The 22,241-nt window shown below is 35.8% G+C and overlaps 1 protein-coding gene and 1 pseudogene across 1 annotated transcript; one reads left to right on the top strand and one right to left on the bottom strand.

The window, feature by feature from the left end:
- Nucleotides 1–2,486: 2,486 nt before the first annotated feature.
- LOC128316208 (olfactory receptor 4K13-like) lies at nt 2,487–3,963 on the bottom strand. The gene has a single exon (XM_053225141.1). The coding sequence runs from the start codon at nt 3,455–3,457 to the stop codon at nt 2,504–2,506; it is 954 nt and encodes a 317-aa protein (XP_053081116.1). The 5' UTR covers nt 3,458–3,963; the 3' UTR covers nt 2,487–2,503.
- Nucleotides 3,964–12,900: 8,937 nt separating this feature from the next.
- LOC106969820 (olfactory receptor 4K3-like) lies at nt 12,901–13,937 on the top strand (annotated as a pseudogene).
- The last annotated feature ends 8,304 nt before the right edge of the window (nt 13,938–22,241 follow it).

Here is a 22,241-nt window from a genome sequence, read left to right as displayed (position 1 = left end):
GAAATTAGTCAGTCAGAGAAAGACAAAAATCATATGACTTCACTCATATGAGGACTTTAAGAGACAAAACAGATGAACATAAAGGAAGGGAAACAAGAATAATATAAAAACAGGGAGGGGGACAAAACAGAAGAGATGCATAAATATGGAGAACAAACTGAGGGTTGCTGGGGGGGTTGTGGGAGGGGGATGGGCTAAATGGGTAAGGGGCATTAAGGAATCTACTCCTGAAATCATTGCTTCACTATAGGCTAATTTGGATGTAAATTTTAAAAAATAAAATATGAAGTTAAAAAAAAAGATGTGGTATATACATACACACACACACACACACACACACACACACACACACACACACACACTGGAATATTACTTGGCAATCAAAAAGAATGAAATCTTGCCATTTGCAACTACATGGATGGAACTAGAGGATATTATGCTAAGAGAAATTAGTCAGAGAAAGACAAATATCATATGACTTCACTCATATGAGGACATTAAGACACAGAACAGATGAACACAAGGGAAGGGAAGCAAAAAGAATATAAAAATAGGGAGGGGACAAAACAGAAGAGACTCTTAAATATGGAGAATAAACACAGTGCTACTGGAGGGGTTGTGGGAGGGGAATGGACCAAATGGGTAAGAGGCATTAAGGAATCTACTCCTAAAATCATTGTTGCACTATAGGCTAACAATTTGGATATAAATTTAAAAAATAAAATTAAAATTATGAAAAGAAAAAGAAAAAAAATTAATTTAAAAAATAATAAAAATAAATAAATTAATTAATTAACAAAGACCAATATTGGGAATATATTTCCACTTAAATGAGTGTATGAGATTAATTTAATTATAATATTTAGCATTCATGTCGTTTAATAAAATCATTCTACTTAATAATAAATAACTGAACTGGTTTCAAGATGATTTGAGGAAGAATAGCAATGAGAGTACTTATACAATAGACATTAAAATGTAATATAGATTTTTGGTGCCTGGGTGACTCAATCGGTTAGGCAACTGACTTTTGGTTTCAGCTCAGGTCATGATCTCACAGTTTATGAGTTGGAGCCATGTGTCAGTCTCTGTGCTGACAGCGGGGAGCCTGCGTGGGATTCCCTATCTCCCTCTCTCTAAACAAACAAACAAACAAACAAACAAACAAACAAACAATTTTAAAAAATGTAATATATATTTACAATGATTAAAACAACTTGCTAACAAATGAATCTCAAAGCCATTATGCTGACTGAAAGAAGCCATTCCCAAAGGCTACTTACTATACGAATTCACTTACATGACAGTCTAGAAAAGGAAAACGAGGCACAAAAAAATAGATCACTATTATCACAGTCAGAAGATAGGAGAGAGGGATAGACCACAAAGGGACACAGGGGAATTTGAGGGTTGAAGAAATTCTCTTGTTTTCTCATTGTGATGGTTACATGGCTATGCATTTGTGAAGACTCACAGAATTGTACACTAATGACAGTGATTTTTTTTTTCTATTTGTAAATTGTATTTTAAAAGTGGAAAAAAAAAAGCTTGATACTGGTACTAAGAATTGATTGTAGACTTTTCAGGAGTATCACCCCTTTCCCCCTGTAAGTTCTGAATCAATTTATCAGTGGACTCAGAAAACAAGGAAGAGATAAATATTAGTGTTATTACTGATAAAATTGTATTGGACTTACAACCATGTAACATAGTACTTTACATGCCACAACATGACTGAATATTTAGTTCACTCTCTCCATCCATAGACTCTAAGCTTCCTGAAACCCTGGGTCAATCTTCTGGCACATTGTGGGCTCACAAAATATGTGAAGAATGGTTAGAGTCACCATGTCTGGGGCAACTGAGTAACTAAAAGTTAATACATATTAACTAGGGATTACCTACTAAACGTACTTAACTAGCACCAAACAGTAGTGACTCAGACACTCAGCTAACAGCTATGTGAGGGATCATCTGTGTACATTTTCTACATACAGATTCCCAGTAATAACTACAACTATAATAGCAGCAGTAATAATTACAAGTCATAGCAGTAGTAAAAATAACAATTGTAAAGATTAAAAACATGCCAAAATAATAAAAGAAACATATAAAGAAGTTTTTGCAGATAAAGAAGTAGAGAAAGAGAATTTATTCATTTTTCTTTTCAAATTTGCATGAGAAGAAGTAGTGAAGAGAGGATTTAAATGCATGTCTTCCAGATTGTAGATGTCATGCTTTTAACCAGTGATAGAGACAAACAAGGGGTTTGACTTTAACAATTAAAGACCTACGGTTTCTTTATACAGAACTTCAAATACAGTAAGAGTTCATTCCTTAAAATGTCCATTCCTTAAATTGTCATTAACAATTTAAACACCTACTGTTTCCTAATACAGAACTTCAAATACATTAAAAGTTCATTCCTTAAAATGCCCAAATAAGAGATTATCTCTTTGGAGGCATCATCTACAAAGTGGGTTTTGAATTTATATGTCGAGTTCTATGGTGTAATGGTTAGCACTCTGGACTCTGAATTTATGTGTTGAGTTCTTATCTTCTTAATGGCTGCTTTTACTTCTTGATTCCTTAATGTATAAATAATAGGATTTAAGAGAGGTGTGAAAATTGTATAAAACACAGAAAGAATTTTATCTACAGAGTATCTGCTGAAGGGCCATACATAGATAAAGACACATGGGGCAAAGAAGAGAGTCACAACAGTGATGTGTGCCGAGAGAGTGGAGAAGGCCTTGGCGGAACCACTAGCAGCACGGTGCCTGACCGAGTGTATGATGACCGTGTAGGAGACAAGCAAGAGGAGGAAGCAGACCAGGGACAGGAGGCCACTGTCAGCAATGACCAGCAGTTGTAGCATGTAGGTATCCTTGCAGGCGAGTTTGATCACAAGGGGAAGGTCACAGAAGAAGCTGTCCACCACGTTGGGACCGCAGAAAGGCAAATTCAACATGAAAGCCATTTGACTAGATGAGTGCACAAATCCAACTGTGTAGGAGGATAGCAGCAGCCCACCAAGCACTCGGGGGTTCATGATGGACATGTAATGGAGGGGTTTGCATATGGCAACATACCTGTCTATTGCCATGGCTACAAGCAACATCATCTCACTCCCACCTAGGAGGTGCATGAAGAACATCTGAGAATAACATCCCCACCAAGAGATGGTCTTCTGCTTTCGGAGGAAATCCACAATCATCTTAGGGGTAGCAAAAGAAGCCAGGATCATATCAATACAGGAGAGGTTGATAAGCAGAAAATACATTGGTGTGTGAAGGCGTGAGTCAAAGGTCACGGTGACCAAGATGAGGAGGTTTCCTAACACAATCCCAGCATAGACCATAGAGAATCCTAGGAAGAATAAAATCTGAAGATTCTGAGATTTGGAAAGTCCCAGCAAAATGAACTCAGACACCACTGAATGGTTCACCCTTTCCATGTTATCAACTTTATGTCATCATAATCAAAATGAGTAAGAATTGTGGGCAGAAAAGTTGTGTTTACACAAAGGATGGTTCATGTTGGTGTCTAATTTTGATACTCAGACAGGTGAACTTAAAGCACCTCCCACTTTTGGGAAATTTTGTTGGTCAGTGATATCGTAAATGGCCCAAAGCAGTGTACCAAATAGCAAGGAGAATTCAGAATATACATTTCTGAAAGACAAAAATAAAAACAGCACATGAAATCACAATCATATAGACTGTGAACTTGGATTCCAAAGACCTCAATACAACACCTAGCTGAGTTACTCATTGGGCAGCATATGACAACGACCTCCTTCTGAGGGTTACATTTCCTCCTCAGTAAAATAAAAAAAAAATCAAATTCCATGATATTGAATGCCTCTTTGTGCTATAAAGAGTCCATAAATAAGACAATGGTAAATAAATCTCCTAAATAAGATAAGATCATGGTGGGTTCTACATTTACAGAATAATACTGAATTTCTTAACCTGGAAATGATGTATGCAGAAAATATAGAAAGGATTCTAAAGACTCATATTTTGAAAGAGATTCTGGTAAACAAATATTAATTAATACCTTAAATTAAGTCTTACTTCTAAGTTTCTATCTCCTGAAAAATATACCTCTTCTCCTCCCTGCTCCATTTTTGAATGAATCCCTCACAGCTCAAGCTAGTGCCAGTGATGGTCATTGTACACTAGCAGAGTCAAATCATGTAATTTACATATGTGTGTGCATATATAGAGATATATGTTTATATTTATCAGTCATGCATAATTCATTCACTCAATATTTAACATTATTCACATCAAATGTCTCTTCCAGGAATTTAAGCAAGATATACCAAGAATATAGAAAGTTCACAGCAAAATGGAACTGAGTTTATTTCCTTTTCAGTGTGTCTTCATTCATTCACTTGTGTATTGCTATACAGAGGACCACTGGTTAGCTTGTGCATGTTTATTTATCACAGCTTCAAAACGATAAAATGAGGTAATTGAGGTAACTGACTGATGTCGGTAATAGAAATACCATTATTTCAGTACAGTCATCTAAATTCATACCATAGCTTTCCCATCAGCCCATCCTTATAACAACACTGGTTTTATTGACTTTGTTCTAAAAAAATATTTTCAACCGTAATAGTTCCTCAATTATCTAGGTTCTTGAAAAGCTCCTGCAGTAATTAAAGCCTTCCTTTTGTGCCATTGTTTGTTTCCTTTCTTTTTTTTTTTACCAGAGAGGGGAAAATACTTTCATGGGAAAGTGCCTCATGTGAATCCCAGGAATAGCCTTGCATCTCCTTTTCCCATATTGCCATCAATTTCCTGCAATTTATGCTCCCAATCATCAGAAACAGAAGGAAGAAGCATCATAATGTTGTACAATCTGTTTCTCTGAGGCAATCTCATGGGTACATTTATCCAACTGGGGATGTATTTTTTCTACATAAACTTGTTCTCTGGCCAGTTTCCTACTCTGAGAAACTTGGACTGATGCAAAGTACAAAGTTACATTAAGTACTTAAAGTTACTTCCATGTTAAGAAAACTTGTATCTCCTTTCAGTTTTATGGCTAATATTTAAAAGATCCATACTAACGCTTTGAAATCCCATTTTTGAAACTGCACTTGAAGAGAACAAGATAGACTTCAAATATACATGAAATAGTTTATATACATTCTTGCATCTGACTAATGTCTATTGAAGGAGTGAATGAATGAAAAAATATATAATGAATATTCAGGATCTAGATTAAAATCAGTGTTAAAGCAAAATCTATGTAAATTAGGAATTTTAAGCATATTTATTTTAAAATGTCAAATTGGATGTTAAAGCACTTTTAAACAGAAACAGAATAACCATTCCAATAAAACTGTTAGAAATATTTATTTTTCCCTAATTTATTTTTAAAAAGGATCAAAGTAGCTTATGTGAATGGAAAAGAAAACATGGCACACAGAGCAGCAGGATAACTGTTAACAGTCTGTTTCCTGGATACCCTCTGAGAACAGTAATATACACATTAGTACATTGTGTGTGTTCTTTGCGTGTGTGTGTTGTTGTGGGTACTAGTATATGTTTACATTTATATGCTTTTTATTAAGACCATAGTATTCACTACTATTTATTGACAGAATAGTGTTCATATGCATAGTTCTTTTCTTTGGGTTGTCAATACATTAAAAATATATTTCTATGAGCACATGAAAATCCAAAACATTTTATGGCTATATCGAATTGCATTTTGTTGATGATACATAATGTAATTCCCCCACAAATACAGTTTATCTTTAGGAATTGAACATTCTCATAAGAATTCTGTTTTCATCCTGTTATTGTCTTCTTAAGAAACCTGCAGTTTCATAACTCCCTTATCAATCCCGAGTTCACCAAGGCCTTCACAATAAGCCTCTCATCCACCCTAAACATCCAATACTGTTTTATAATAGTGCAAAAATTCAACTTCTGTTTCAGCAAAAACAATTTCATGGTTTTCTGAATTCCTCATTCATTTTTTTCTATCCTTACATGTTTTCATGTCCACAAATTCCTCTGTCCATTTAACCATATCCTTTAGGACACCTCAAGGTCTCATCTATATAATAAAACTTTCCTTAGTGTAAAACCTGTAACAATTTCCAGTGTATTTATGGTCCGTTTCATGTGATCTACCAGTTACTTATTCTCCAGGTATACTATGTACATTAGGTACCAATATTCTGAAATTGAAGGAACACAAGAAAATGAGCTATGTAAATCTCTTCTAATCTGAGGTCTCTCATTTCTAGTGTTGTGATTCTTTCCCCAGATCAATTTTAAGCTCTTTGAAAATAGACAAATTACTCTTATATTCTCCATAATACATGTTATTAAGGCCACCAATACAGATGCTAATGAAATGAATGAAAGTAGACAGGAATTTTAAAAATACTTGGAAAAATGCATCAGTGATATGTAACTGTGCCATAGATAGGTTTATTGAAAGTCAAAGAATTTTTCTACTTTTTATGGTTTTTATTTTGTTTTCATAGTGTAACTTACACTAATCTATAATTTTCCTTTAAACCACATTCACATATAAGTTTCTAACTCTAAACCACCTATACCCACCCCCACACACACAATCTTGTGTGGAGGGGGCAAGGGGTGACAGAAAACGAGAAAAAGTTCATGTTTTGAAAGGAATCATTTTGATTACCTGCCTAGGATCCCCTTTCCCACAGAAATTTCCTTAGCTTTCTTATTTCTATAAGGAACTTTCTAACTATATAAAATGGCTGAGGAGAAAAATATATAAACTTTGAAATCAACATTTTAATTCTAATGCATAGACTCATGTGCAGAAAATACAGTTGAACTGAGTACTAGAAGTAGAAACTTACTTGCAGGATATCACAGGCATCAAATTATGAAACCACAAATTATGACTGATCTATGAGTTGCTAGATCTACAGAACACAATGTGTCCAATTACCTGAGAATATATGAGTGATTTACTCTATTGAAATGTATTTTTAAAAGTGCTTGTAATCTTAATACAAAAGAATATGAAATAAAAGCAATTATGGGTTAGGTCAGGTTTGCCAAAAATCATGTTCTTGTCCACATGATATTTGTTAATTGAGCTGATGATGTTTGTTTGTTTGTTTGTTTAACAGAACAGGATAAACTGAAGTGTTAGGTTGGGTAGGTTTATCAGCCTGACAGGGAATAGCACATTTCTTTGAAAACAAAAGCAAAGAATTCATTCGGCCACTTACTTCTTGAGGAGTCACTGTTTGACATGGATTGACAATGCTCTCAAATGTTTATTGGTGATGATATGGACATTATGAAGTTTGAAATGAAAACTCTTTAACAAAAGGAAAATAACATCACTTGAAGTATATCAAAGCGTACTCAATTATTTAATTTGTCCCATGCTATCACACTTATAATGTGAATATGCTGTACTTTTATGACAACTAGAGTGACAATGCCTTCTAGAATTCTCTAATGTTATCAGTGTTCAGCTTCTAAAGGACTTTTCACATCTGATTCTGCATATTAACAATGGGATTAAAAGCCAATATCTAGAAATGGTTCTATATTTTTTTAATGCATGTTAAAACTTCCTCTATGACTTACCAGTTTTACAGTGTTTTAGAACATTACTTGAGTCAGACACACTGAAACCTGGAGTGCTTCTCTTTCCAAAAATAATAGTATTTCCCAAAAAGAATGACAAAAATATTTTCTCCTAAAATAGTCATATATATTGAGAGAGTGGTCATAAATAAGTGACGTATTTTGAGACCTAACAATACTCAACTGATGATCAAATACCAATGGGAATTATTAAAGATGCCATGTTGTTTTCCCAGAATTACAAGAGAAAACTTTTTCTGGCATTGCATACTTACCAAAACTAGTATGTTTACTTATTATGGACAACAGTTAGGAAGAGGAATATAAAACCCACTACCAGGTCTAGAGTGTTCTAATATAAGACTTATTTAAGAATATTAAAAAGGATCAATCACAGGGGTGCCTGGGTGGCTCAGTTGGTTAAGGGTCTGACTTCAGCTCAGGTCATGATCTCCTGGTTTGTGGGTTCAAGCCCTGCATCGGACTCTGTGCTGATAGCTCAGACCCTGGAGCCTGCTTCGGATTCTGTGTCTCCCTCTCTGCCACTCCCCTGTTTGTGCTCTGTCTCTTTCTGTCTTAAAAATAAACATTTTTAAAAATGATCAATCACAAACATATAGTTACCATTTACATAATTATTATATTAAGCTTAGGCCTGGCATTATTGTAAGCATAACTGGGTCTGTCAAAACTGAAGATATAAAGATATAAAGCTGGAGAATTGCAGTCTCCGCATTTCCTTATTCCCACCTCCAGTTCTAAGAAATGTTTCCTGTGGAGTATCCCCTAGGCTGTCTTTCACATCTACCTGAAACATATATTTACCCAATAATATTAGCCAGACATTCATGACTCTCTTCACTTGTATTTGAAGTAATTTTGACCTGCCTATTTCCATTTTCCGTAGGACCACTGCTCCAAGTGTGATAAGAAATGTGACATAGCCAGGTAATTCCATGTTTCTTTGGGCCTTTTTGTAGATTAGTAACAGTAAAGTGTCTTTTCTGATCAAAGAGTTGTTCCACATGAAATACACTCATAGATCTCCACTGTCATAAACCTTTAACTGTTTTCTTGGTGGCTGCTTCTGTAAGACCAATAAGGAACCATGCACCCAGCCACTAACTCAGGAAATCAGTGGGTGAGCCCTGATGAGCTGCTAGAGTCAACTGATCCATCCCAGAGAACCTTGAGTGGACTGGACAAGTTGAAAGCATAAATCCTGGCTGGGTTTGCCAATACTATTGCCAAACAAACTTGGATATACTCATCGCAAGAGAAGACAATAACCCAAGAGACGAGTGTTTGGAAAAGGGAAAAATTAGTTCAGGTGCCTGCAGCTGTGTGAGCTGGCAGGCTCAAACCTTAACTCACTTGTCTGCCTGCAAGGTAGACACCTAGAGTTTTCTAGGAGAGGTTTAAGGGGGTACATGCAAGACAGCAGGAAGGGAGCATGTAATCACAGGTGGGATCAGTATGTGTTTAGCTCCTGATCATGGGCAAGGAAGGGGCCATGGGGGGGGATGTCTTCTAGGCATTCTGTTGTTATCAGGGCTTTTCTGGTCTGGGGGCTAGAATGTTTCAGTCATTGTCAATGCCTCAAGAAAGTGCTGTTGGGCTCTATAGTTGAGCAAGAAGGATTGCTTACAAAAGGATAAGCAAATCCTAGAACTGAATAGGCATCAGTTCCATTAAATTCCCATTTTTACACCACTGAGGCTTCTGGAAAGAGTCCAGTATAATCCTTTGCTGGCTCTGTGCAGAGTCTTCTTTTCAGGGAAATCTGTCTAAAATCATCATCAGATGGACGCTAAGTCCACAGTGTTTAGACTAATGGCCTCAGTGGGTATGAGAAAAGTATGCCTACGTTTTTGCTGTTTGGACATTTCCATGCCATTTTATTTAATTATTTCCAGTAGCTGGTTCAGGAAATGCTTTAGGGAAAGCATCTGACAAAAACCTTAGCATTCCAACCTCTTGGCTCAGCACGAGGTCTTTTTTGGGTGGTTTCTACATTGCTTGTCTTAATTTTCCTCCATGTTCCCATAAATGTTTGTGTAACTGAAAGCTGGAAATGAGAGTGGTTTTATTTTCCAATTACCTACAGCCAATTTATTTGCCCATGTAGCAAGACCCCTAGTTTAAGAGACTATCAACATCTAAAGGTGTCAATGACCCATAAGCCTAATTCCTCCCACAATGCTAAGTAAGGGTACTTGATAGCATCTATCATGCAAATTTTCCCTTACCCTCTTCCTCAGAGTTTTGCTGCCTTTAGGGCTTATTGTGGCTGATTTGCAAAGAGCAACAGGCTTCATTTTGGAAACTATATCAATAACCAAGGATTGTTTGGTTTGATCTAACCAGGAAAGAATCAAATGGTTTAAACCTAGGCTGTCCAAGCTTGGGTGGCTCAGTCAGTTGAGCATCCGACTTGATTTTGGCTCAGGTCATGATCTCACAGTTTGTGAGATCCAGACCCAAGCTCCACGTCAGACTCTGTGCTGATAGAGCAGAGCCTGCTTGGGATTCTCTCCCTCTCTCTCTGCTCCTTCCTCACTTGTGCACATGCACTCTGTCTCTGTCTCTGTCTCTTTCAAAAACTAAATAAATACATTTAAACCTAGGCTGTCCAAGCTAGTAGCTACTAGACATATAAGGTTATTTTAGCTAACTGCTCTTTCTTTCTTTCTTTTCTTTTCTTTCTTTCCCCTTCCCTTTCCTTCCTTCCTTCTTTCCTTCCTTCCTTCCTTTCTTCCTTCCTTCCTTCCATTCTGTTGTTCTCTCATCCAGGCCCACTTCCTCTTTTTCATGGTTTCTCTGCAGTTTATATGATGCAGTTTTGAATTATCACATTAGAATACCTTCAAACAATATCTTATCAATTCACATATACTGAACTTCTCTATCCTCTCTCTCCTTCGTACTATATTATTATGTCATCCTTTTATTTGTACATATTATAAATGTAATAAATTGTCATTACAGCTTCATTTAACATTTCTGGTGGCCATGAAATATTTAATCTTCTACCTGCTCAAAAATGTTTCTATTTCACTCTTAATTTTGGTATAGAATTCTAGTTTGAGAGGGTTTTTTTTCTTTTCCTATTTTAAGTAGAGTTTGCATAGTTTAAAAAAAAGTGTAGAGTTGTTCATTTTTTGTTCTTCTGTATATAATGTATCTTTTTGCCTCTGACGGATTTTGAAATTTTATAAATTGCTCATTTTCAGCAATTATTATACGTCTTGAAGTGATTTCTTTGTTTTTCTTGAGGAATTCAAACCTAATTTTGTTTTGTGAATTGATACTTGATTCATTAGAGTTTTTAAACATTATTTCTTCAAATATTTGTTTCCTGTCATCTCTGAATCCAATACCACAAGTCTTGGGTCACTTGATATTTCTTATAGGTCACTTAGGTTCTGTTAAATTTTTCCACAATTTTTTTGGCTTTTGCTTTAGTTTCAATGATTTCTATTTTCTATCCAGAGTGATTGTTGTTGTTGATGTTCCTTTGTCTTTCAAATGGAATTTCTCATTTTCTATCCTGTATTTTACAGCCTGAAAAATTCCATACCATCCTTTTTTTATAGCTTTCATTTTTTCTCTCATGATTCTGTCTTCTTATAAGCTCCTGATTTCAAAATATCTATTCCAGAAACTTTAATTTAAAATTTCATCATCTCAATATTTCTGAATATGGTTTTCTTGATGATTTTTTTCTCTTGGTTATAGGTCACATCTTAACTCTTCTTCCAATTATTAATAATTTTTATATATTTAAATTTTCATATTTAGTATTTAAATATTTATATTTGTATTAATTATTGATAGGATAATACAATAGGATATTGTATTAGGATATATACAATAGGATATATAAGTGGTTCTCAACCAAGGGACATTTGGCAATATGTGTGGACCTTTTTGGGTGTCACACACAGGGGGATACTACTGGCATGTAAGAGACAGAGGCTGGGAATGCAGCTAAATATACAGTGCCCAAGGCAATCTCTCACAAAAGAAAATTATCCAGCTTATTCAACCACATGGATGTGTTCCCTATAGACACCCCTCTTTGCTTATCAGAGCTCTACAATTATACTATCCTTATAAATGATATGGATGTTATACTAAATTTGTTAGAACATTCAGCCACTTGACAGAAAAAGTAAATTAAGTGAGACAGTGAAAAGCCAGCAGCAAGCATCCATTTGTGCCAAGTCTGAGTACTGTACCTTCCAATATACTCAATTCATAGGCAGGGAGGTAAAGTCAGAGCCCATATATTGAAGCCTTTATTCTACCTTATGTAAATGAAGGTAAGAAGCCATCTCCATGTGGCCAACCATAGATTCAAGTGTCTAAAATTCAGAGTGTTTATTATTGCTGCTCTCCTGACTTTCAGCAGCACTTGCAGGACTGACTCCTAGATTCTCAATGTTCTATATTCCATCTACTTAATTTTGTTTTTCTTGGTCCTGCTTTTCAGTTAGAAAACCAGTTGGCCTCTCCTTAACTGATATGCCCCTTACTACTATGCATTTTAAAAACAGATTTCAAGAGGAAAGTGTCCTCCTCTTTGCCCATGGAGGGCCAAAAAATCTATTCCTTATCCTCTAAAAAGGGGTCAAGGAACTTGTAAATTTCTTTACCAACTCAGATACCACTTTACTCAAGATTAGTGCAGATATGAGTTACGTATTGCTGGCTTCAATTTTATTCAGGCATCTTGGTCTATGACAGAAGTTCCTCATAACCTTTGGTAAGAAATTATGTCCATTCTTTTTAAAAAAATTTTTGGTTCATGCTCTGTCTCTCTCTGTCTCAAAAATAAATAAATGTTAAAAAAAAATTTAAAAAGGACACCTGGGTGGCTCAGTCGGTTGAGTGTCTGACTTCAGCTCAGGTCATGATCTCGCGGTCCGTGAGTTCAAGCCCTGCATCGGGCTCTGTGCTGACTGCTCATAGCCTGGGGCCTGTTTAGGGTTCTGTGTCTCCCTCTCTCTCTGACCCTCCCCCATTCATGCTCTGTCTCTCTCTGTCTCAAAAATAAATAAACGTTCAAAATTTTTTTGGATTCAATGTTGTTCAATACTTTTGATTTTTTTTTTTGCACCTTTTGGTAGATTTTAGTAAGCAACGTTAAGTGAATATTAACTTTAACTCATAGACTTGAATCTATTTTTTTTTAGGTTTCATATACTAACAATCAAACAAATGGAGAAAAAAAAACATTCCATGGTGTCTGAGGTTATTTTGCTGGGCCGCACAGAATTTCATGAGTGACAGCTTTGCTTATTTTTTTTCCATTATCTATACAGTCACTGTATTAGGTAACCTCATTATCTTTGTAGTAAAACTGGACCCTCAGTTATACTCTCCCAAGTACTTCCTGCTGGAGAACCTCTCCTTTATTGATAAGTCCCTGATCTCCTTTGCTACTCCTAAAATGATCTATGACCTAATTAGTGAATATAAGGCTATCTCCTACAAAACTGCATGGCCCAGATGTTCTTCCTTCACCTTTTACATGGAAGTGAGATGATGTTGCTTGTAGCCATGACAATTGATAGATTCACTGCAATCTGCAAACCCTTTCATTACAAAAATATCATGATCCATTGTATTCGCATCGGACTTGCAATTCTGTCCTGGACCACTGGTTTTGTTCACCCTGTGAGCCAAATGGTGTTCACTGTGCCTTTACCATTATGTGGTCCCAATGTTGTGAATAGTTTTTCTGTGATCTGCCTCAGGTCATCAGACTTGCCTGCACTGACACATCTTGGAGCTATAGGTCATTGCATTCAGTGGACTACTCACTTTGTTCTGTTTCACCTTTCTGTTCGTCTCCTATAGCATCATTCCTCCACCAGGTCTTCCAAGGCTTTGTCTACTTTCTCAGCCCACATTACAGTGGTGGTGCTGTTCTTTGGACCTTGCATCTTTATCTACATATGGCCATTCAGCAAGATCTCCATAGATAAGATCCTCTCTGTGTTTTATGCAATTTTCACTCCCCTTTTAAATGCAATCATCTACACGTTCAGGAATAAAAACATGAGAAAAGCAATAAGAAAGATAAAGAACAAGCATGTGAGTCCCAGATCAACCTTTTAACTGAAACATTACAATCATGAAAGACATCATCATCATTGTTGCCACCACCATCATCCAAAGACACTGAGGCATATGATTTTGTATGAAATATAAGTCACATGTTGAGAACTGGTAATCCTTCCCTACACAACATATATATGCAATAAAACATCCTGAATTATGTATCCAAACACAAACCCTTCCAATATAATCCCATTCATGTATGTTGTAATTTTCAGGTTTTTGTTGTTTTCAGATATTTACTGAGATTTAACCATGGATGAGGCACTTTGCATGTGTTTTCTCTTAACATTATAATGGTGAAAATAGAGCATATTATTAACATATTCTCAGTAGAAAACTCAGCATTACAAAATTTAATGAACTTGCCACAGAAATAACAAGCACTAAACAGAGAATCTAATCCAAACTCTAACTTCAACATCTATGTCTTTATAACAGATTTTCTATCTAAATTTTAATAACATTCATAAATTTATTCTTGTTCCTGCCACATGTTCCCAATAAATAACTCCCAACAAGAGCAAACAAAAAATTCCCATTGACCTGAAAGTAAAAAAGTCCCAGCCATTTCAGTCTCCTCATACCTCTGATTTAATAGAAGAGTTTATTAAGTCAACTGAAAAGATTGATCCCAATAATCAAGGTGTACTAGGCTTAGTGTTCCTCAATAGAGCAGGAAAGATCATATATGAGATTCAAACGATTCTCTGTGGTGTTTCATAATATTTGCATACCAAGTAATAAAAGTAAATAAAAATGTTTTTCACAGGGGCTGCATCAATTTACATTTCCACCAACAGTGCACAAAGATAACATTGTACGGTAACAAACAGTGACTATAATTATTCTAGGGAAAACTGAGTAATGTACAGTAATGTATAGAACTGCTGAATCAACATATTGTACACCAGAAACTAATATAATATTTTACATTTATTATATGTAAAGTAAATGAGAATATTTCAGTTAAGTAAATGAGAATGATATAACCCAATAAAATTTTACATCAGGTTCACCCCACCAAATAAAGAATCATTATCATCAGATTTATTAGCTGACCAGAAAAAAGAAAGCAATTGGCAGTAAAAGCAGACAACCATGGACAGTTGAGTTTCCCAACCCATTAGTAAAATGCTGATGGTAGAAACCAAAAATATTTTCTTTCTGAATATGTACTAGGATAACTGTGCATTTATGGTATTTATAAAGAAATTTCAAATTCTTTTTTTCTTTTATTTTTCCTTACCAAGAAGATGCTGGTGATTAACTTTACCATTTAGTCTCTAGGCTATGGAATGATCCTGTGGGATTATGATTAAGCTACAGGAGATCCCAACACAGCACTGAGATGGATATAGGAAGCTATGAAAACGTCTAGCTTTCCATTTGGAGAAAAGATAAGAATGTCTTAATTTGTATGCAGGATAAATGAATGTTTTAGCTGAAGCAATTATCTTTGATTGGAAATTTAAATAAAGGTGGAGTGGTGTGTATGGAATCTAAGCAACAAAATGGGAAGGTGATTCAGAATATTTCTGGTGACTCACTGCCCCATATTAGCTTTTCTCTTTACTAGATAGCTACAAGCCTGAAAATTACTTTTCATGAATTCCTTGTAAACTTAAAACTTACTAGCATCAGGTTCTATCAGTGGAAGACATTGACATGATATTGGAAGGCAGGAAAAAGGGGGAAACTTTACATTCCTCTGCCTTGAGCTGTGGCTGCAGAGTATCCAGCCACCAGGCCACCAGGCAACCATGGACTCCAGAAATACTTTGGAGGGCTCAGCAGCATCAGTAAGGTGGAAGGGTCCAAGGCTCCTAAAGCTTCATCAAGTGCATGATCTCTTACATTCTTACTCAGTAATAGGCTAGAAGTCCCAACACAGTAATGGTGACACTGTCCCAGCAGCATTTATGTATTATGGGTAATTTCTCTTCCTCTTTTGCTATTCCAGCCTTCAAGGTGGTATCTAATTTTGTGGACCTAGATTTTTCATTTGCTAAATAAGATGTAAGAAGTACATGACTACAAGGACCTCCCAGCTCTAACATATAATTATTATACCTTCAATTATAATAAAATATATAAAATATGCAATTGATTTGAGGAAGACAATTCTCCTGTAATAGAATTTCTGTCTAAACTATATAATTCCTTTCCTTTCTATTATATTGTCTTTGTACACTCCTAACAACACACATATTAAATGCAGAACTAAAGAAACCATTTTAGAAACTTGCATGGGATGAGAAGGAGAGGAATAAGAGAAACAAATACTGGGAAAGCTATCAACATAAATGAATGCCACCTTTCCCTCTCAAACAAAATGAAAGGGCAAATTAAAGCTGTAATGTAGGCTTTATTCCTATTAATTACAATATACTTAACTGTATTAATTTCATATCCAAGTTTTTCTGTTGTCAGTGTATCATGGGGCATGAAATTCCATGTAGCAAAGGTATTCATCCCCAATTGTAGCTGCTATATTCATCAAATAATCATTTCTTCAAAGTGCATCTACTAAAATTACTGTCATAAAGGTCTCCAAAGCAAAATTCCTGCTCACTCACCTGATAATCACGTAACACAGACCTTCAAAGAGGGCATGGTGCGTGGCTGTCCTCTGTGTGCTCCTCCAGACCATCATCATCATTTAGCATACACTCTGTGTCCTCCTGGGGGTTGACCTACAAGAACACCATTTTCATCTTTATTTTCCCTAATTTGTATGATTATCCAGTTTTTAAAAATATCTAAGGTAGGAAAGCAATGAATTAAGGTTGGATAATGGTGATAGGATATTTTGACAAGGGCCTGAGTAGAAACGAAAACAAGGAGAACATTACAGGTCATTGGAGAAAAGAGAACAGACACTTCCTGTTCATCTTTACATCTGAATTCAGTCCCTTTTCTAAACGTACCACTCCTCCTACTCACTGTTCTTTATTCTCTTCTTCCTACAAATCCTCACATATTCTCTAAGTCTTGTCATTTTTGTTCACTGATCATAAGGAATGTGTTTACTTTGTAAGTGTTTTGAAGATAATAGCAACCAAGCCTAAAGCTGTATGTGAAAGTGTCACTTGGAATTGGTCACCAACCTTTTAAAATTGTTACAATATGTTATATACACTATGTACTAAATTAAATATTTTTACTTGGTTTATTTCCAGTTTGACTTGATAATTATGTATCTTTATATTGTCTCTAGACATGCATTGATTCATTCTATATAAGAAAATACAGTGTAATTAACTGTAACACAGAAAGATTCCAACATACTTGTTGAATCATATCTCCTAAGGAATTCTACTGGAACACACGAATTCAATCAATATTTGACAACTAGACCATAAATATACATTCCTTTAACTTTGGAGGCAATATGCATCTTAATACGGCCCCAGATTTAGGATTAGATTGACAGGCTTGAATACCAGCTTTGACCCTTGGTAGCTGTGTAACAGCATAAATCATTAAATACTTCGATGCCATAATTTCTTTATATGCAAAATGAGGATAATAATACTATTCACCTCATGGGATTCTTATGAGCATTAAATGTGTTAATGTATATGAAACATTTAGAGTTTAGCACACAGTAATCACTTAATAGCTATTGATCATTTTTGATCACTCTAGATGCTATGAATAATGTCTAAAAAGCCAAGTAAAGACAATTTAGTATGACATGTCATAACCAGAGCAAACTCTACATGTTAGGGTTGAATCATTTCATTATTTACTCTTACCCACCACTTACATTTACACAGAAGACACACACTTTGCACTGTGAACAACAGTAATACAAGGTATTAGGGAAAGAAGTTCATAAAGATCTGAGGATGAGTACATATTTCATAAAGTTCTCAGTATACTACCCAGCAGAAACTAAAAAGCAAAATTATTTTAATGAATCGGAAGGCTTTCTTTCATGTGTAAGTTAGCTTCTAGGTGTGTGTTTATTTCAGAAACATAGAATAACCTTAAAAAAATAACTTCCGTGATACAGGATAACACAATCTCATCTTCCAAATTATATATTCCTTATATATTTTTGTAACATAATCTCACAAGGAGACAGATAATTGTGATAATAAAAGGCAAAATAAATACTAATATAGCTACTTATCCAATTTGTCCAAGGGAGCAAATTAGTGACAGTCAATATCAATTGACAAAAGAGTATCATTTGAATGAATAAGATAATAGAAAATAAAACTTCCACTCTCTTAATACTTTTTAATTGCTGCATAACTATGAGAATATTGTTTCAGAATGTGACCCATAAAATAATTTCAAATTATAGATAGTGATGCCGACATATTTAAGATTATGTATTCTCATAACACCAACTATTATCATCAATTAGAAATAGTAAAACATCAGTGCTAATTGTGGCTTTATTTTTTTTTTTTATTCTCTTTGTATAAATGAGCTTCCGGATCCTCTATGAATCAAGTAAATGGATCTTAAAAATGGATCTGTAGTGACTGAATTTATTTTACTAGGATTTTCTGGACAATAGGAACCTGGAATTTTCTTCTTTGTAACATTCTCCCTAATCTACAGTGCTACTGTGTGGGGGGAACATTCTCATTATGGTCACAGTGACATTAGTTCCATACTTCATTCTCCCATGTACTTCCTCCTTGGAAATCTTTTTTGGATGTGTGTCTCTCCACTGTCACCACGCCAAAGATAATCACAGACTTGCTCAGTGAACACAGGATCTTCTCCATATTAGGCTGCACGACCCAGATGTTCTTTATGCACTTCTTTAAGGGTACAGAGATGACTCTTTTAAATTGTTTTTTGTTTGCTTGTTCTTGTTGTTTTTTTGTTTTTTGTTTTTGTTTGTTTTTGTGGTTGTTGTTGTTTTTTTGTTTTGTTTTGTTTTTGTGTTTAGAGAAAAAGAGAGCACACCCATGTGCAATCAGGGGAGGGACAGAGAAAGAGTGGGAGAGAGAATTTCAAGCAGGCTCCACACTGATCAATGAGTCCTATGCTGGATCCATCTCAGGACTATGAGACCATGACCTGAGCCAAAATCAAGATTTGGACATTTAACTGACTGAGCCACCCAGGTGCCCCCAAAATATCAGGCATATTAATTTAGGACTATTTATAGGCTGTTTCCTTCACCTAGGATGATCTTCCATCATTTCTCCATCCAGCTAAATTCCTCCTAAAATATACAACCCAGACATAATATTAGATTTTAGAACCCCTTTCCTATATGTCCTTGGCCAATTTAGATTTCTTTTTTTTTAATTCTTTTACATGTTTATTTGAGAGAGGGACAGAGCACAAGTTGGGAGGGTGGGGTGATGCCAAGAGAGAGGGAGACACAGAATCCAAAGTAGGTTACAGGCACAGAGCCTGATCCAGGGCTCAAACCCACAAGCTGTGAGATCATGACCTGAGCTAAAGTCAGACACTTAAAGACTGAGCCACCAGGTACCCCTAGATTTCTTTTTTTAAAATCATTTATAGCATGCTGTGATTTCCATCCTTTGCACAAGTTATGGCAGCAATACTTGTATAATTATAGTGGACAAAGGTCCACTTCGTCTTTAGGCTGTAAGCTCCATGTATTTCCAGTATCTAACATACATATTGGCACCCAGTAGTTCATGTATATTTATTGAGTGAATAAAGAAAATATGAATTATTTTATTATAGTAGAATATTATTCAATTTCACCTTCACTTAAGCAATACATAGACTTCTTCTATCTTCTTCTAAGATAGAAACTGTTAAAAACACTAAGAGTACACAAGGGCTTATGGTGCTCATGTATTTTAATAAATTACAAGCATTAGAGCCTTGTAATTAAAGCAAAGGAGAATGGAATACATGAAAAATTTCAGTTAAATGGAAGAGAAGAAATAAAGTAAGTTCAGAATATTTGCTATATGCAATTACATTCAACTCTTCATACATGGTAAACATAAAATCTCAGTCTTACATTGTAGCACACCCTATATTAAACAAACCATAACCATTTATAAGGTAAAATATACATCCAGTGGTAGATGGGATAATTCTCCAGCTGATAAAATATTACATGAGAGTTTTGTGCCTATAGTATAGCACACTCAAAATCCTGAGCCCCTCTGTTTACAAAACATCTAAGACTGCTAGAAACATCTAAAATAACCATTAAAATCCATTCAAAATGTTAAAAGAAAGTAAACAAATTACATTTGAGGCCCAATATGAAGCTTGAGCTCCGTTCCAGGAGGATAAACCTGCACTGAACCATTTACTACTCTGAAAACATCTACAGAATGCTATTGCCCAGAGATCCTACAAATTTAGGAGAGTACTATGGATTGGGAATTGGGCCTGAACAGGGATAGAGACCAACTGGAGGCCATGCTGAGTGCTCAGATTTTGAAAAGAAAAAAAGAGAGTATTAGAAGAAAGCCTGCCTAGCAGAGCAGACAGCAAGAAAAAAATGTTACCAAAACTTGATTCTTGGTATAGATGAAATTCAATGCTTCCTTAACAAGGATTCACTTGTCACTTAATTCTTTGTATTTTCCCACACCTCAAAATGAGAATTTTATTTTAACTTGCTATTTAAGGATACAGGTTTAGGTGTTTGGCACAAGTAAACACAAATATTCACTGAAATGTTCCTTGAAAATGGGCTACAGTGAACTCTCACAGAAAGGTTTTGCAGATAAAAACTCACAATCAAAAATCACAAGACAAACAAATCTCAACACAAATGGGAGGAGAAAATGAAAGACAATGCATGGTATGGGAGAAAAAAATATTTACAAATCATGGATTTGATAAGGGACATGGGTATAACTAAAAAAAAGTCTTCAAAGAAGATACACAAATGGCCAATAAGTATATGAAAAGATGCTCAATATCATTAGTCACTAGAGACACACAAATGAAAATCACAGTAAGGTACCACTGTACTCCCACTAGGATGGCTGTAGTCAAAAAGACAGACAATAACACAGAACAGTCAGAATCCTTATACATGGCCTTATACAATGTACAATGGACAACCATTTTGGAGAAAATTTAGCAGTTCCTCAAAATTTTAAACACAGAGTTACTGTGTGACCTATCAATTTCATGCCAAATATGAATATACAAAAGAAATGAAAACACATGCCCCTATGAAAGCCTGAATATGAATGGTTATAGCACCTTCTTTATTCATAATAGTAAAGATATTTAAAAACCCAAGTGTTCATCACTGACGAATGGATGAACAAATGTGGTATATCTACACTATGGAATATTATCTGGCAATAAAAGAATCCAGTACTGACACAAGCTACAACATGCACAAATCTTGAAAACATAAGGCAATGTGAAAGAAATGAGTCACAAAAGACCACATATAGCACAAGTCCATTTGAATGAAGTGTCCACAATAAGCAAATTTTTATGGGTACAAAGTAGACTGGTTATCTAGGTGTGTGGGGAGGGGCAAAGGATGGGGTCTTTTGTGACTGCTTTCTCTTGTTTAGCCTAATTTTTTCAAGATTCATCCACATGGCAGCATGCATCAATACTTAATGCTAGGGGTCACATAGAAACATGGCAGAGTAGGAAATCCACAAATACACCAATCATCGACAATTCATGGAAAAATTCTTTTTGAGAAAAATCAAAAACTAATTCAAAGTCTCTTGCACCCCAGGAAAATGCAAAACCAGGCTCACTGAAGCTTTTAAGGAGATTCAGGATACCCTTTTACCAGAAATCTTGCCCCTGTCACAATGTCACAGGATCAGGAAGATACCCCCAATGTCCCAACTTCATCAATTGGAGGGAAGGAGTGGGTTTGCATTTATATTATCCCAGATTTTCAGAGGCAGCTTCCTGAAGACAAGATTCTGTTTTGCCAGTCTTGGAGCTCTGACAGGCCTGGCACAGTTTAGCTGCCTGGGGGAGAACAGAGGCAGTAGCTTGGGGCAGTACATGCTGTTGATCTTGCCCACTGCTCAGCACAGAGTGAGTATATTAAAAAATCCCAGCTCTCAGCTTCTGCCAGGAGAGTCAGACTTAATTCATGCATCCAGCATCCTAACTTTTCTGGGGCTTCCCCAAGAATTAGCATCTGTCTCACCAATCCCAAAGCTCTGATGGTTCTAGCATAGTCTAACCAGCTGGGGGAGAACAGAGATGCAGCTTGGGCTGATAGATGCCAGCGCTTTCCCCACACCCTACCCCAAGCTCAGCACAGAGTGAGAAAACAAAAATCACTACCAAGAAGCTGCCTGTTTCTTCTTGGGGACAGAAAATATTGTAGAGCTCCCCAGATAGCCTGGCTAGGCTTATTGGTGGGGATCTCTTCCTATATAAGACCAATCTGTGGAGATTGGGAGAGGTGCCTACATTGTCCAATATGCATACACCAACACAAAGAATTGAAAATGGAGAACCAGACCAAATGTCCCAAAGAAAGGTAAAAGATAAATCTTCAGAAACTAACCCTAATAAAATGGACTT

This window comes from Acinonyx jubatus, chromosome B3 (genome assembly GCF_027475565.1).
Source record: "Acinonyx jubatus isolate Ajub_Pintada_27869175 chromosome B3, VMU_Ajub_asm_v1.0, whole genome shotgun sequence".
NCBI lineage: Eukaryota > Metazoa > Chordata > Mammalia > Carnivora > Felidae > Acinonyx > Acinonyx jubatus.
Note: the sequence above shows the minus strand (reverse complement) of the source record. Positions and strands in the feature narration are given on the sequence as shown.

Excerpts from the sequence above, each read along its gene's own strand:
- LOC128316208 (XM_053225141.1), bottom strand. The coding sequence starts at position 3,457 with ATGGAAAGGGTGAACCATTCAGTGGTGTCTGAGTTCATTTTGCTGGGA.